The following is an 18,116-nucleotide window of genomic DNA, read 5'->3' on the forward strand; positions in this document are numbered from 1 at the left end:
CACATCCACAACTGGGTGGTGTTTTTGCTTTGCTCTGTTCCTTCAGTCTTTCTGGAGTTATTTCTCCACTGATATCAGTAGCATACTGGGCACCTACAGACCTGGGGAGTTCAGTATTCTTGCCTTGAGAACCCCATGAACAGTATGAAAAGGCAGAGAGATACAACGCTGAAAGATGAAGTGGTTTGCCATTCCCTTCTCCAGTGGACCACGTTTTATCAGAACTCTTCACCATGACCCGTCCATCTTGGGTGGCCCCACACGGCATGGCTCATAGTTTCATTGAGTTAGACAAGGCTGTGGTCCCTGTGATCAGATTGGTTAGTTTTCTGTGATTGTGGTTTTCAGTCTGTCTTCCCTCTGATGGAGAAGGATAAGAGGCTTATGGAAGCTTCCTGATGGGAGAGACTGACTGAGGGGAAATTGGGTCTTTTTCTGATGGACAGGGCCATGTTCCCTCCCTGGTATTTGACCCAGGGCCAAAGATAATAGTGACCTTCTTCAACAGGTTCCATGGCACTGCTACATTCGGTGCCCCCAACCCGGCAACAGGCCACCACCGACCCACGCCGCCACTGGAGACTCCCAGACACTTACGGGCAAGCCTGGGTCAGTCTCTTGTGGAGTCACTGCTCCCTTCTCATGGTGCGCACAAGGTTCTGTTTGTGCCCGCCAAGAGTTTGCTTCCCAGTCCTGTGTAAGTTCTGGTGGCTCTATGGTGGAGTGAATGGCTACCTCCTTCAGGAGGGCTTATGCCATACCCAAAGCTGCTGTACCCAGAGCCCCTGTGGCAGTCCACTGCTGACCCATACCTCCTCAGGAGACACTCAAACATAGTTCTGTCTCAGTCTCTGGGTCCTGGTGTGCACAAGGTATGTTTGAGCCCTCTGAGCATCTCTGGCGGGTATGGGGTTTGATTCTAAATGTGATTTCGCCCCTCCTGCCGTCTTGCTGGGGGTTCTCCTTTGCCCTTGGACATGGGGTATCTCCTCAAAGTCACTCCAGCGCCTACCGTCTTGCTGGGGAAATAGCTGTGAAAACAATAGAAGCGAAAGGCGAAAAGGAAAGATGTACCCATTTGAATGCAGAGTTCCAAAGAATAGCAAGAAGAGATGAGAAAGCCTTCCTCAGCGATCAATGCAAAGAAATAGAGGAAAACAACAGAATGGGAAAGACTAGAGATCTCTTCAAGAAAATCAGAGATACCAAGGGAAATTTCATGCAAAGATGGGCACAATAAAGGACAGAAACAGTATGGACCTAGCAGAAGGTATTAAGAAGAGGTGACAAGAATACACAGAACTATACAAAAGAGATCTTCACGATGGTGTGATCACTCACCTAGAGCCAGACATCCTGGAATATGAAGTCAAGTGGGCCATCACTACGAACAAAGCTAGGGGAGGTGATGGAATTCCAGTTGAGCTATTTCAAATCCTGAAAGATGATGCTGTGAAAGTGCTGCACTCAATATGCCAGCAAATTTGGAAAACTCAGCAGTGGCCACAGGACTGGAAAAGGGCAGTTTTCATTCCAGTCCCAAAGAATGCTCAAACTACCGCACAATTGCACTCATCTCACACGCTACTAAAGTGATGCTCAAAATTCTCCAAGCCAGGCTTCAGCAATATGTGAACTGAGAACTTCCAGATGTTCAAGCTGGTTTTAGAAAAGGCAGAGGAACCAGAGATCAAATTGCCAACATCCGTTGGATCATCGAAAAAACATTTACTTCTGCTTTATTGACTATGCCAAAGCCTTTGACTGTGTGGATCACCATAAACTGTGGAAAATTCTGAAAGAGATGGGAATACCAGATCACCTGACCTGCCTCTTGAGAAACCTGTATGCAGGTCAGGAAGCCACAGTTAGAACTGGACACGGAACAACAGACTGGTTCCAAATAGGAAAAGGAGTTCGTCAAGGCTGTATATTGTCACCCTGCTTATTTAACTTCTATGCAGAGTACAGCATGAGAAATGCTGGGCTGGAAGAAGCACAAGCTGGAATCAAATTGCCAGGAGAAATATCAATAATCTCAGATATGCAGATGATATCACCCTTATGGAAGAAAGCAAAGAAGAACTAAAGTGTCTCTTGATGAAAGTGAAAGAGGAGAGTGAAAAAGTTGGCTTAAAGCTCAACATTTCAGAAAACTAAGATCATGGCATCCAGTCCCATCACTTCATGGCAAATAGATGGGGAAACAGTGAGAGACTTTATCTGTAGTAAGTTCGGAGCCCCCCCAAATAGTGACTGCAGCCATGAAATTAAGACTCTTGTTCCTTGGAAGAAAAGTTATGACCAACCGAGACAGCATATTAAAAAGCAGAGACATTACTTCGCCAGCAAAGGTCTGTCTAGTCAAAGCTGTGGCTTTTCCAGTAGTCATGTATGGATGTGAGAGTTGGACCATAAAAAAAGCTGAGCAATGAAGAATTTATGCTTTGAATTGTGGTGTTGGAAAGGACTCTTGAGAGTCCCTTTGCTGCAAGGAGATCCAAGCAGTCCATCCTAAAGGAAATCAGTCCTGAATATTCATTGGAAGGACTGATGCTGAAGGAAAACTCCAAACTTTGGCCACCTGATGCAAAGAACTTACTCATTGGGAAAGATTGAAGGCGGAGGAGAAGGGGACAACAGACCATGAGATGGTTGGATGGCATCACCAACTCAATGGACAGAATGTGAGTAAACTCTAAGAGTTGGTGATGGACAGGGAGGCCTCGCATGCTGCAGTCCCTGGGGTCTCAAAGAGTCGGACAAGACTGAGTGACTAAAGAGTTGCTCTGGTAGCTTGATGGACTTCTCAGGTGGGTGAGTGGTAAAGAATCCACCCACCAAGCACATTCCACCCCTAGGTCAGGAAGATTCCCCTGGAGAAGGAAATGTTCACCCACACCAGTATTCTTGCCTGGGAAATCCCATGGACAGAGGAGCCTGGAGGACTGCAGTCCATCCAATGGCAGAAGAGGTAGACACAACTTAGCAACTAAATAAGAAAGTACTTGACAATTTTTATTTTAAACCCTATATTTGTGCTAAACATTTTATGAGTTGGTTGGATTTGGATTCCTAGCCCTTACAGTATCTTTAGACAAATCACTTCCCTTTTTTTGGTCTCATTTTCTTGATCTGTAAAATGTGGATAACAACTCTGAACCTCAGAGTTGTTGAGAGGCTTAAAAGATAATGTGTGCAAAGCACTTAGCACAATGTCTTGGCATAGAGTACTCGGCTTGTTAATTAGTAATATTTATTGGAAGCTGCCATAGTTTTCAAGTAGATAGTACAGTTAGGATCTGGGATTTTTAAAGCATCTTGGATTTGAAAGATAATGATATGCCACTTATCAGAAGTCTTCTGGAATAGCAGAATTTAAAAGGAAGGGAAAAATGGGGTTCAAGATGGCAATGGAGGCTAATCCTGAGCCAACCTCCTCCCAGATATGCTGAGTCTGTAACTACCTGTGTAACAGTTTCCTCTTGATAAAACCTAAGAGCTGGCTGAGCACAGTACAGTAAGCAAACAAGAAAACCATCTTGATATTGGGTCTTCGCCCCTGGTATGGAGACCCAGATACAAAGTGGAACTCAAAACCCAGAGCTTTTTCTGAGGAGCAAAGGGTTTGAACTCCACATCAGGTATCCCAACTTTTTTTAAAACTTGAACCTGAGAGATGAGCCCCAAAAACATCTAGCTCTGAAACCCAATTGGGCTCATGTTGACAAGACTCACAAGACTAGTGATCTAAGACTCACCTGGCTCAGGGCCCAACTCAGAGGCAGCCCATCCTCAGACTTGAAGTAAAGGCTCATTGCTAATGTTTAAGAGTTGATCTAAGGGGTAGGCATCTAATTTAACACATACCTTGAAGAGCTTGTGGGAATTCCCTCCAGGGATGGAGACCAGTGGGCACCATCTTCACACTATCCCTTTGCTGAACTGCTGATGAACAGCATTATCTCCTGGAAGGAGCGTTTACATGTGCCCTGATATTTGCAGCTGCTGCCCAAGGAACACCCCTTGATTACTGGGCTCTGAAGGTCAGGAGAGCTTATGTTTGGTCCCATGATAATAAGAGCTGTAGAGACAGTACTTGGCATCCCCCAACACTGCACAGATAGCACCCACAAAGAGGGTGTGTGAAAGAGGCCTGTGGGGCAGATACCTAGTGGCCCCGTGGAAGTCCTCTCAGGGAAAAGAGGCTGTGGACACAATCATTGTGCTGTCTCTCTCCACATTCCAGCTCACTGTTATCTCCCAAAAAGGGACTTACATCCCTGATTGGGACCCTGGTTTTTATAGCTTCCATTGAGGGATATATTTGCATGGGCTGGTTCTTGTGACCAGTGAGGGCTACACTTGCAGGTTTCACTGAACTATCATCAACAGAGAGGGAGTTCTTAAATAGCCACCACCCCCAGGGCACAGCAGGAGGCAGCAGACCCAGGAGCACAGCCTTTGTTAAAGAGGGTGTTTTCAGGAGAGCATAATCTGGTGGACACCATCTTTGTGCTCTGCTTGTGCGTCATTGCCGCTGTTTATCACCTAGTAAAGAACTTATCTGGGGGCCAGCAGGACGTAATGCTTGCAGTCCTGCAGGACTATGTATTTGCAGACTTCAAAAGATTTTGCCAGGGATGGAGACAAAGTGGTAAAGTAGAAGGAGTTAAGCTCACCTCTCATGAAAACACCAGAATCACAACTGCTGAACAGCCGTCAACAACAAAGACATGAACCTACCAAAAAAGATATTCTACACCCAGAGATAAAGAAGGAGCCACAAATAAACGGTAGAGGGGCGCTTATACCTTATAATTAAATCTCATACCTGCCAGGTGGGTGACCCACAGATTGGAAAATAATTATATCACAGAGGTTTTCCCATAGGTGTTCTGAGCCCCGCATAAGGCTCCCCAGCCTCCTTTTCCTGACGCTAGACAAGGAGCCCCAGAGTATTTGCCTATGAATGGAGGCGCAAACTGATGCAAGAAATGTCTAGTAAAGAGCTGGAGGACTTCCCTGGTGGTCCAGTGGTTTCGACTCTGAACTTCCACTGCAGGGGTCAGTGGGCTTGCGTGCAGCAGCTCCACAGGACTGGGGAAACAAACTCCACTCTTGGGGGGCACACACAAGGTTTCACACGCACTTGGACCCAGAGGAAAGCAATGTGGAGGGTCCCTGGGAGAAGGTGCAGGTTGGCTGTGGCTCACTGTGGGGGCAAGTTAACTGGTGGCCGAGTTTCCAGGAAGTATTCATCAGTGTGAGCTCTCCCAGAGGTCACCATTTTGGCAAGGCCTGGCCCCAAAAACAGCCTGTAGGCTCCAGTGCTGGGACACCTCAGGCCAAACAGCCTGCAGGTAGAGACACAGACTCAGCCCTCAGCAAACAGGCTGCTTAAAGTCCTCCTGACTCCACAGTTACCTGTAAACGTACTTCTTGAGATAGCCCTGCTCACCAGACATAAGACCCACCAGTGGGCAAGCACCCATCCCTCCCTCGAGAAAATCTGCATGACCCCTGGAGCAAGCTCACCCACCACAGTATGGACACCAGAAGCAAGAGCTACAGTCCTGCAGTCTGAAGAAAATAGACCACAAACACGGAAAATCGGACAAAATCAGATGGCTAAGAAATACATTTCAGATGAAGGAACAACTGAGTGAAGTGAAGATAGGAAGTCTACTTGAAAAAGAATTAAGAGTAATGGTATCAAAGTAAAGATGATCCAATACCTCAAAAAGAATGGAGGCACAAACTGATACAAGACACGTTTATTAAAGAGCTAGGAGACTCCCTCGTGGTCCAGTGATTTACATTCTGTGCTTCCAGTGCAGGGGTCATGGGTTCGATCCCTGGTTGGGGAATTAAGATGCATGGTATAGCCAAAAAGAAAAAAAAAGAAGCTTTTAACAACAAACAGATAAAAAGTACATAGAAATCAGCAGCAGATAAATGAGGCAGTAGAACAAATGGAACAAACTGAAAAATTAGTGGAAATCATTGCTGTGGAAGAGAAGAAAGAAAAATGAAGAGATATGAGGACGGAGACCTCTGGAACAACATGAAATGCACCAGCATTCACTTTATAGTGGTCCCAGAGGGAGAAAGAGAAAGGACCTTAGAAAACGTTTTAAGAGAGAATGTCCAAAAACCTTCCCAAAATGGGAAAGGAGATACTCAAGTCCAGGAAGCACAGAGTCCCATACAGGATAAACCCAAGGAGGAACACACTGAGAGACATTAATCAAACTAAGAGAAAATATTAAAAGCAACAAATAGCATAAAAGGGAATCCCCATAAGGTTATCAGCTGATTTTTCAGCAGAAGTTCTGCAGGCCAGAAGGGAGTGGTATGATACATTTAAAATGATGAAAGATTAAAAACTTACAACCAAGAATACTCTACACAGAAAGGCACTTATTCACATTAGAGAAATCAAAAGCTTTATTCAGCACCATCAAAACAGCTTTACAACAAATGCTAAAGGAACTTCTCTAGATGGAAAAGAAAAGGCCCCAGGTAGAAATAAGAATATTATGAGTGGGAAAACTCACCAATAAAGGCATATATAAAGATAGGAAATCATCCACATACAAATCTGATATCAAAACCAGAAATCATGAAAAGAGTACAAATGTAAGATATTAGAAATGCATTTGAAATTGAGGCTAACAACTTAAAACAATTGTGTGTGTGTGTGTATAGAGAGAGAGAGAGCGTGCGCGCGAGTGAGCTGTATAAAACCTCATGTTAATGGCAAACTGAAAATCTACAGTAGTACACACACAAAAAAGAAAAAGGAATCCAAACACAACACTAAAGATAGTCGTAAAATCACAAGAGAACAAAAGAAGGTCTATGAACAAAAATCCAAAGCAATTAACAAAATGGCAGTATGAACATACATATCAATAATTAAAGTGAATTATTAAGTGTAATGGATTAAATGCTCCAACCAGAAAACAGACTGCTTGAATGGATACAAAAGAAAATAGAAGTTACCACAGACACCACAGAAATTCAAAGGCTCATGAGAGACTACTACAAGCAATTATACACCAATGAAATGGACACTCTAGAAGAAATGGACAAATTTTTAGAAAGATACAAGCCCCCGGGACTGAACAAATAAGAAATAGAAAATATGAAAGACCAATCACAAGTACTAAAATTAAAACTGAGTAAAAAAACACTCCCAATAAAAATCTGTGACCAGATGGCTTGGCTTCATAGTTGAGTTCTAGCAAATTTAGAAAAAGTTACCTGTCCTTCTGAAACTATTCCCAAACACTCCCAAATTCATTCTAAGAGGCTGCCAATCACCCTGATACCAAAATCAGACAAAGATACCACAAAAAAAATAAAATTACAGGCCAGTATCCCAATGAATATAGGCACAAAAATCTTTAACAAAATACTAGCAAACTGAACCCAACCATACATTAACAGGATCATACACCATGACCAAGTGGGATTTATTCCAGGGATGCAAGGGTTTTTCAGTATCCACAAATCAATCAATGTAATATAACACATCAACAAATTGAGAATAAAAACCATATGATCATCTCAATCGATGCAGAAAAAGCTTTTGACAAAATTCAACACCCATTTATGATGAAGACTCTCTAGAAAGTGGGCATAGAGGGAACCTGCTTCAACATATTAAAGGCCATATATGACAAAATCACAGCGGTGAAAAGCTGAAAGCATTTCCTCTAAGATCAGGAACAAGGCAAGGATGTCCACTCTTGCCACTTTTATTCAACACAGATTTGAAAGTCCTAGCCATGGCAACCAGAGAATGAATCTAGGTGCTTAACTGAGACCCCCTTCTCTCTGGGACACTGATAAGTCTTGGCACACCCTCAGTTACTGGGAGCTATTACAAATATCATAGGCTGCTTTGACAATCAGAAGATTTGAGAAACAACCAGGAGCTAGGGAAGGGTTGAATGACAAGGTTCATCTCATACATGAGGCTATTCCTTCAAGACTGGGAGAGACACTTGTTTCATCTAATGCATAGAAACCAACCCAGAGAAAAGCAGAATGAAGAAACAGAGGCATGTATTCCAAATGAAAGAATAAGATACAAGCCTCAGGGGAAAAAACCTTAATGAAATGGAGATAAGTAATTTACCTAATAATGAGTTCAAAGTAATGGTCATAAAGATGCTCCCCAAACTCAACTTCAAGAGAGGTGGAAAATACTAGGCACAGAGCTGAGGAATACAATAACATAACTGAAAATACAGTAGAGTGGTTCACTAGTCGACCGGGTGAAGCAAAGGAACTTGAGGAAAAGGCAGTGGAACTTACCCAATCGGGACAGAAACCAAAAAAAGAAAAAACTAAAGATAGCTTAAAAGACTTATGGGATGCATCAGGCAGACTGACATTCTCATTATAGGAGTCCCAAGAAGAAAAGATGGAGAAAGGCTAGAAACTTACTTGATGAAATAACGGCTGAAAACTTCCCTACTCAAGGGAAGGAAATGGACATCCAGATGCAGAAAGCCCAGAGTGTTCCAGATGAGATGAGCCCAAAGAGACCCACATCAAGACACGTTTAATTAAAAGCACCAAAAGCTAAAGATAAGAGAATCTTAAAGCAGCAAGAGAAAAACTTCTTATATACAACTGACCCCCCATGAGACTATCAGCAGAATTTTCAGCAGAAACTTTGCAGATCAGAAAGCAGTGGCATAATATAGCGGAAGTGTGAAGAAAAAAAACCTTGTAACAAAGAACTGTACCCAGCAGAGTTATTCAGAATTGAAGAGTTTTCCAGATTAGCAAGTCTAAATGAGTTCAAGCATTGCTACACTGGCTTTACAAGAAATGTTAAAAGGACTTCTTTAGGCTGAAAAGAACGGGTGCTAATTAGTAACAAGAAAACTTAGGAAAGAGTAAGTTTCACTGAAAAAGCAAATATATAGTCAAGGTAGTGAGTGGACCAACCCAGAGAAAGCAATGGCACCCCATTCCAGTACTCTTGCCTGGAAAAAATCCCATGGACGGAGGAGCCTGGTAGGCTGCAGTCCATGGGGTCACTAAGAGTCAGACACGACTGAGCGACTTCACTTTCACGCATTGGAGAAGGAAATGGCAACCCACTCCAGTGTTCTTGCCTGGAGAATCCCAGGGACGGGGGAGCCTGGTAGGCTGCCATCTATGGGGTTGCACAGAGTCGGACATGACTGAAGTGACTTAGCAGCAGCAGTGGATCAACCACTTAAAAGGTTGAGGCAAAAGTAGTGAAAATAATTACAACTATAGAATTAATTAAAATATAAGACAAAAAGATGTAAAATGTGGCATCAAAAACAAAACTTTGTGGAGGGAATGAACATGTAGAGATTTAGAATGCAGTCAAACTTAAGTTATCAACTGAAAATAGAATATATAATAAACCACATGGAAAGCACAATCCTATAGCAGATAAGCAGAAGGTGAAGAGAAAGGAATCTAAGCATACCACTAAAGAAACTCATATGCAGTGGAAGAAAACAACAGAAGGAAGAAGAGAGACTCAATAGATGCAGAAAACGTATTTGACAAAATTCAACATCCATTTATGAGAAAGACTCCTAACAAAGTGGCTATAGAGAGAACTTACCTCAACATAATTAAGGCCACAGCCAACATCATACCAAAAAAGGTGAAAGGTTTTCCTCTAAAGTCAAAAACACAACAGCAGTGCCCACTTTTATTCAAGTTAGTTTTGGACATCCTAGCCAGAGAAATTAGTCAAGAAAAAGTATAACAGAAAGTATCTGAATTGGAAAACTGTCACTATTTGTAGAAGACATTACTATATATAGGAAACCCTACAGACTCAAAAAAACTGTTAGAACTAATACACAAATTCAGTTAAGTTACAAGATACAAGGTCAAAAATCTGTTGCATTTTTATACACTAACAATCAGAAATTAAGAAAACAATCCCATTTACAATTGCATGAGAAAAAATACCTACAAGTAAATTTAACCAAGGAGGTGAAAGGCCTGTACACTAAAAACCATGAAGACAATCATTTTTGAATGACAATGAGCACACAAAGAAATGGAAAGATATTTCATGCTCATATACCAGAAGAATCTTGTAAAGATGTCTGAATTACCCAAAGCAAACTACAGATTGAGTGTAATCCCTACTAACAGTCTAATAGCACTTTTCACAGAAATGGAACAGAGTCCTAAAATTTCTTCGGAATCACAAAAGGCATCAAATAGCCAAAGCAGTCTGGAGAAAGAAGAATGAAACTGGAGGCATCACACTCCCTGCTTTCACATTACAAAACTTCAAAGCAGACACCTAGATCAACGGAACAAAATAGCCCAGAAATTAACCCACACACATATGGTCAATTAATTTTTGAAAAGAGCCAAGAATATACAATGGGGATAGGACGGCCTCTTCAATACAGTGGTGTTGGGAAGACTGGTTAGCCACATGAAAAAGAATGAAACTGGACCACTATCTTATACCATACACAAAGCTTAATTCAAAATGGATTAAAGCCATGAATGTAAAATCTGAAACCGTAAAGTTACTAGAATAAAACATATGTGGTGATCATTGCTACATCAGTCTTCTCAATGATTTTTTAAAAATCTGACTCCAAAACAACAAAAGCAGAAATGAACAAGTGGGGCTTCGTCAAACTTAAAAGCTTCCACACAGCAAAGGAAACCAGCAAAATAAAAAGGCAGCTTATTGAATGATTGTTTCCTTGCTGGCTCAGACAGTAAAGAGTTTGCCTGCAGTGCAAGAGACCTGGGTTTGATCCTTAGGTTGGGAAGATCCTCTGGAGAAGGAAATGGCAATCCACTCTGTATTCTTGCCTGGAGAATCCCATGGACAGAGGAGCCTGGCAGGCTACAGTCCTTGGGTCACAAAGGGTTGGATACGACTGAGCAACTAACGCTTTCACTTGCTGAATGATAGAACGTATTTCCAAATCATAAGTCTGATAAGGGGTTAGTGTACAAATGTAAAGAACTCATACAGCTCAATAAGAACAACAGAACAATCAGATTAAAAAATTGGCAAAGGGGACTTCCCTGGTGGTCCAGTGGCCAAGACTGCATGCTCCCAAAGCAGGGGACCCAGGTTTGATCCCTGATCAGGGAACTAGATCCCACATGTCCCAACTAAAGATCCCACATGCCCCAACCAAGACCCAGCACAGCCAAATAAATAAAAATAAATACTAAGTAAATATTTTTTAAATTGGCAAAGGATCTGAATAGACAGTTTTCAAAAAAAATACAAATGGCCAAAAAATGCATGAAAAGATGCTCGGCATCACTAATCATCAGGAAAATGCAAAGCAAACACAATGAGACACCACCTCCCACTTGTTAGAATGACTACTATCAAAGCTTTTTCTCTATGATCAGAAACAAAACAAGGATGCCCACTATCACAAGAAATAACAAGTGTTGGTGAGGATGTGGAGAAAAGGGAACTCTTGTGCACTGTATGTGAGAATGTAAATTGGTGCAGCTCCTATGGGAAACAGTATGGAGGTTCCTCAAAAAATTAAAAATAGAACTACCATATGATCCAGCAGCTCCACTTCTGGGTATTTATCCAAAGAAAACAAAAACCCTAACTCAGAGAAATATCTGCACCCCCATGTTCACAGCAGTATTTACCACAGCCAAGATACAGAAACAAGCTAAGTGCCCACTGATGGGTGAGCAGACAGAGAAGATGCAGTATATGCACACAATGGAGTATCACTCAGCTATTAAAAAAAGAAACCTTAGGATTTGTGACAATATGGATGGATACCCTTGAGGGTACTATGCTAAGTGAAATAAGTCAGAGAAAGATAAATACTATATGATCGCTTATATATGTAAGCTAAAAACCAAAAGAACAAGCTCATAGACAAAACAGACTGCTTGCTCCCAGAGTTTTAGGGTGGGATGGATGGGATAGATGGAATGGACGAAGGGCGTCAAAGGGTAGAGACTTGAAGTTACAGAGTAAGTCATGAGGATGTAGTGTACAGCATGCCAAATTTGTTGCTGTTTAAAAGTTGTAAATCTTAAAAGTTCTTATCACAAGAGAAAAAAAATTCTGTGGTTATATAAGGTCAGTCGGTTCAGTCGCTCAGTCATGTCCTGTACTGGCTGAGAAGGCCCAGGGACTTGCCACTCTCGGTAGTCTATCACTGTGGTTGTGCAGTTAAATAGAATTTATGCAGAATTTCAAACATACAATAGGCCAGTAAATGAACTTCTACCTACCTGTCACCCAGACCCAACAATTAAGATTTTTTTCACACTTGCTGTACAAAGTTTGTTTCTTCTTCCCAAATATCCTCTTCCTTCCCAGATGCACTTTGCAGAGTGCATTTGGTAGACTGGGTGACTAGAGAGAAATTCTAAGTCTTGCTGGACTAACCTATTTTCTCCAGTTTTAAGAGGTGGTCAAGAATAATGGAGTCCAGAGAAAGAACTCCTAACTATACTACCTGATAACTGTAGAACCTCACTGATAAGGAGTCCTGGACCCATTCAGTTCAGTTCAGTCTCTCAGTCGTGTCTGAGTCTTTGCGACCCCATGAATCGCAACACGCCAGGCCTGCCTGTCTATCACCAACTCCCGGAGTTCACTCAAACTCACTTCCATCGAGTCAGTGATGCCATCCAGCCATCTCATCCTCTGTCGTCCCCTTCTCCTGCCCCTAATCCCTCCCAGCATCAGAGTCTTTTCCAATGAGTCAACTTTTTGCATGAGGTGGCCAAAGTACTGGAGTTTCAGCTTTATTTAGCATCATTCCTTCCAAAGAACACCCGGGGCTGATCTCCTTCAGAATGGACTGGTTGGATCTCTTTGCAGTCCAAGGGACTCTCAAGAGGCTTCTCCGACACCACAGTTCAAAAGCATCAATTCTTCGGTGCTCAGCTTTCTTCACAGCCCAACTCTCATATCCATACATGACCACTGGAAAAACCATAGCCTTGATTAGATGGACCTTTGTTGGCAAACTAATGTCTCTGCTTTTCAATATGCCATCTAGGTTGGTCATAACTTTCCTTCCAAGGAGTAAGCATCTTTTAATTTCATGGCTGCAGTCACTCACCATCTGCAGTGATTTTGGAGCCCCAAAAAATAAAGTCTGATACTGTTTCCACTGTTTCCCATGAAGTGATGGGACCAGATGCCATGATCTTCTTTTCTGAATGTTGAGCTTTAAGCCAACTTTTTCACTCTCCTCTTTCACTCTCATGAAGAGGCTTTGTAGTTCCTCTTCACTTTCTGCCATAAGGGTGGTGTCATCTGCATATCTGAGGTTATTGAAATTTCTCCCAGCAGTCTTGATTCCAGCTTGTGCTTCCTCCAGCCCAGTGTTTCTCATGATGTGCTCTGCATAGAAGTTAAATAAGCAGGGTGACAATATTGACGAACTCCTTTTCCTATTTGGAACCAGTCTGTTGTTCCATGTCCAGTTCTAACTGTTGCTTCCTGACCTGCATATAGGTTTCTCAAGACGCAGGTCAGGTGGTCAGGTATTCCCATCTCTTTCAGAATTTTCCACAGTTTATTGTGATCCACACAAAGGCTTTGGCATAATCAATAAAGCAGAAATAGATGTTTTTCTGGAATTCTCTTGCTTTTTCCATGATTCAGTGGATGTTGGCAATTTGATCTCTGGTTCCTCTGCCTTTTCTAAAACCAGCTTGAACATCAGGAAGTTCACGGTTCGGGTATTGCTGAAGCCTGGCTTGGAGAATTTTGAGCATTACTCTACTAGTGTGTGAGATGAGTGCAATTGTGCGGTAGTTTGAGCATTCTTTGGCATTGCCTTTCTTTGGGATTGGAATGAAAACTGCCCTTTTCCAGTCCTGTGGCCACTGCTGAGTTTTCCAAATTTGCTGGCATATTGAGTGCAGCACTTTCACAGCATCATCTTTCAGGATTTGAAATAGCTCAACTGGAATTCCATCATCTCCACTAGCTTTGTTCGTAGTGATGCTTTCTAAGGCCCACTTGACTTCACATTCCAGGATGTCTAGCTCTAGGTGAGTGATCACACCATCATGATTATCTTGGTCATGAAGACCTTTTTCGTACAGTTCTTCTGTGTATTCTTGCCACCTCTTCTTAATATCTTCTGCTTCTGTTAGGTCCATACCATTTCTGTCCTTTATTGAGCCCATCTTTGCATGTTCCCTTGGTATCTCTAATTTTCTTGAGATCTCTAGTCTTTCCCATTCTGTTGTTTTCCTCTATTCCTTTGCATTGATCACTGAGGAAGGCTTTCTTATCTCTTCTTGCTATTCTTTGGAACTCTGCATTCAGATGCTTATATCTTTCCTTTTCTCCTTTGCTTTTCACTTCTCTTCTTTTCACAGCTATTTGTAAGGCCTCCCCAGACAGCCATTTTGCTTTTTTGCATTTCTTTTCCATGGGGATGGTCTTGATCCCTGTCTCCTGTACAATGTCACAAACCTCCGTCCATAGTTCATCAGGCACTCTATCTATCAGATCTAGGCCCTTAAATCTATTTCTCACTTCCACTGTATAATCATAGGGGATTTGATTTAGGTCATAACTGAATGGTCTAGTGGTTTTCCCTACTTTCTTCAATTTAAGTCTGAATTTGGCAATAAGGAGTTAATGATCTGAGCCACAGTCAGCTCCCGGTCTTGTTTTTGCTGACTGTATAGAGCTTCTCCATCTTTGGCTGCAAAGAATATAATCAATCTGATTTCAGTGTTGACCATCTGGTGATGTCCATGTGTAGAGTCTTCTCTTGTGTTGTTGGAAAAGGGTGTTTGCTATGACCAGTGTGTTCTCTTGGCAAAATTCTATTAGCCTTTGCCCTGCTTCATTCCGTCTTCCAAGGCCAAATTTGCCTGTTACTCCAGGTGTTTCTTGACTTCCTACTTTTGCATTCCAGTCCCCTATAATGAAAAGGACATCTTTTTTGGGTGTTAGTTCTAAAAGGTCTTGTAGGTCTTCAGAGAACCGTTCAACTTCAGCTTCTTCAGCGTTACTGCTTGGGGCATAGATTTGGATTACTGTGATGTTGAATGGTTTGCTTTGGGAACAAACAGAGAGATCATTCTGTTGTTTTTGAGATTGCATCCAAGTACTGCATTTCAGACTCTTTTGTTGATTATGATGGCTACTCCATTTCTTCTAAGGGATTCCTGCCCTCAGTAGGAGATATAATGGTCATCTGAGTTAAATTCACCCATTCTAGTCCATTTTAGTTTGCTGATTCCTAGAATGTCGACGTTCACTCTTGCCATCTCCTGTTTGACCACTTCCAATTTGCCTTGATTCCTTGCCTGGCAAATCCCATGGACGGAGGAGCCTGGTAGGCTGCAGTCCATGGGGTCTCTAGGAGTTGGACATGACTGAGCGACTTCACTTTCACTTTTCACTTTCATGCATTGGAGAAGGAAATGGCAACCCACTCCAGTGTTCTTGCCTGGAGAATCCCAGGGACGGGGGAGCCTGGTGGGCTGCCGTCTATGGGGTCACACATAGTTGGACACGACTGAGGTGACTTAGCAGCAGCGGCATCATGGACCTAACATTCCAGGTTCCTATGCAATATTGCTTTTTACAGCATCGGACCTTGCTTCTATCAGCAGTCACATACACAACTGGGTATTGTTTTTGCTTTGGCTCCATCCTTTCATTTTTTCTGGAGTTATTTCTCCACTGATCTCCAGTAGCATATTGGGCACCTACTGACCTGGGGAGTTCCTCTTTCAGTATCCTATCATTTTGCCTTTTCATACTGTTCATGGGGTTCTCAAGGCAAGAATACTGAAGTGGTTTGCCATTCCCTTCTCCAGTGGACCACATTCTGTCAGACCTTTCCAGGTGTTGACTAGACTTACTGTGATGATGTATCCAAATACTGTTTCTAAATACATTCATAATGTATAATGTGTCCAAATACTGAGTCATGATGTACACCTGAAACTAATGTCATGTGTCAGTTACACTTCAGTCAAAAACAATTCTTAAAAAAAAAAAAAAGCCAGAATTAAGAATTAGGATCTGTACATAATCGAAGCATTTGGTAGAGTTGCAGGGAAAGCTTCACACATGTGGTTGTGGTCAGGGCAGATGCCTTATGAGGACTTTTCCAACAGCGTGACACAGTGATTCTAAAATGTATACTAGATAGTCTTGAATTGTGAGGTACTTTTTATTGCATTATATTCAGTATTGAACCTTTTAGGGCAAAATAAATTTTTTTTTATACTGTTAAAGTGTAAATGCTCTAAAATTAGACATCAAAAAGGAATTGGTGAGCATCTGTTTCCACTGTGGAGATCTCTGGCCAGTTTAAGAGTCTCTTCACCTGCCTTTATTCAGTTGCTGTGTAGAAGGGGCATGGTGAACAAGAGCATATTCTTATTTAAATCAGGTTAGATACTTCTCAGAAAGGTGATGTTTCAGGTTTTTTTCATTTTCTGTATTAAACAGACTTCTTTGTGTTTGTAGGTGATAATCTCGGCCAGCAGTACCACAGCCCACAAGAAGTCATCGGCAAACGAGGCTCTGATATCATCATTGTGGGCCGGGGCATAATAGCATCAGCTAATCAGCTGGAAGCAGCCAAGATGTACAGAAAAGCTGCTTGGGAAGCTTACTTGAGTAGACTTGCTGTTTGAGCCTCTTGGATGTGCTTTTGGGATGGCCCTGGAGCTAGATACATGGACTCCTGAGATGCTACTGGCTTGAAACAATAAGCAGCCTTTAATCCTGCTTGGATTTTTCCATGGGTCCTCTGTGGAACTGGAGTTACCGTGGTCTACAGGAAATATCTAATGACTTGTGATCCCTACACTGTCACTGTAATCCGTTCAAGATTTCTTTACTGAGACTGATGGTAGTTAGGCAGTCACACCCCGTTCTGTCAGAATGTCACATTGGAGGACTGTGCCCCCCACCATCTCCAGATCAGACCTTTTGATTCTTTTAACTGCCGTGAGACAGAAATTTTAGGTCATAAAAAGCCTAAAACTAGTACAACATTTCTGTGTCCTTTATTCTCTAATGTGGTACCCTCATAATACTTAAATATTAGCCATTCTGCCTAAAAGTAATAGTCCAGGTGTCTACATGGTGCTAGCTCCCAGCACTGCTCCCGAAAGTGTCTGGCTTTCATTGCAACATGGAGAGGGCTTCTCTGTTACATATGGAGCAACTGCTCTTTCATTTATTTAAAAAGACAACAGTGTCAAGAGGTCTGAGGTTTCACCTGGAAGTTTGTCAGGGGATCCCACATGATTGTCCCAAAGGGCATTGCTAGAGAGAGAGACGTCAGCCTTCAGATTCCGAAATAGAAAGGAGCCCAGCAACAGAGTTGAAGTTGGTAGTGACAACCATCTGGGTTTCCACAGTGGAGGCGCTGGGCACATCCACCTTTCCTCACACATGCGGCAGTTAGGCAGCCCTCTTATTCTGGCCACAACTGCACTTTTTCCTAGAAATTCTCAGTTTCTGGATGATGCCTGTTCTCCAAAGAAATTGGTCTGTTCAGGAAGCATCTTAGAGGGGAGTGAAGGATATGGGCTCAGATGATCATTTTGAAATGGCCCCATTTAGGGCTTATCTTAGAGTCTACACTTAATCACCTCTGCCCTAAAGTCCAGTTCAGCTTCAGGTCCCAGTGCTGCAGCTCCAGAGAAGTCCCCTCTGGGAAAGGGAAATGATCACAGAATAAGGTTGGAAGGAAATGGAAGAGGTGTGACCTTGGGGCTACTCTGGAGGAGCTGAAAGTTAGGAATTGTCTTCAATGTCTTGGTGACCTCAAGGCTGAGAGACCTTTGCAGTAATGTGCTGAGATTCTTGCACTTCAGCATGCATCAGAATCACGTAGAATCTCAGTCAGTCAGATGCTGGCCCAGCTCCAGTGTTTCTGCCTCTGGGTAGCTCTAGGACAGGACATGAAAGTTTGCATTTCTAACAAGTACTCAGGCGATGCTAATGCTGGTGCAGGCACCACACTTGGAGCATCACCGCCCTGGTTTGTCACATTTTTCTTCTGCAATAAGACGGTCGTGGGGTCTCCACCTCCTGCTGAGAAACCCACTCCTGCCGTAAGCAGTTCTGG

The 18,116-nt window shown here is 42.5% G+C and overlaps 1 protein-coding gene across 1 annotated transcript in view; it reads left to right on the forward strand.

Moving 5' to 3' along the window:
* The window catches only part of UMPS (uridine monophosphate synthetase), a 50,146-nt gene extending 33,114 nt beyond the window's left edge, over positions 1–17,032 (forward strand). Inside the window, exon 6 of the mRNA XM_061410670.1 lies at positions 16,502–17,032. Coding sequence (XP_061266654.1) covers positions 16,502–16,671 — 170 coding nt within the window. The 3' untranslated portion in view covers positions 16,672–17,032. The remainder of the gene's footprint in view (positions 1–16,501) is intronic.
* Positions 17,033–18,116: the final 1,084 nt, after the last annotated feature.

This window comes from Bos javanicus, chromosome 1 (genome assembly GCF_032452875.1).
Source record: "Bos javanicus breed banteng chromosome 1, ARS-OSU_banteng_1.0, whole genome shotgun sequence".
Taxonomy (NCBI): Eukaryota; Metazoa; Chordata; class Mammalia; order Artiodactyla; family Bovidae; genus Bos; species Bos javanicus.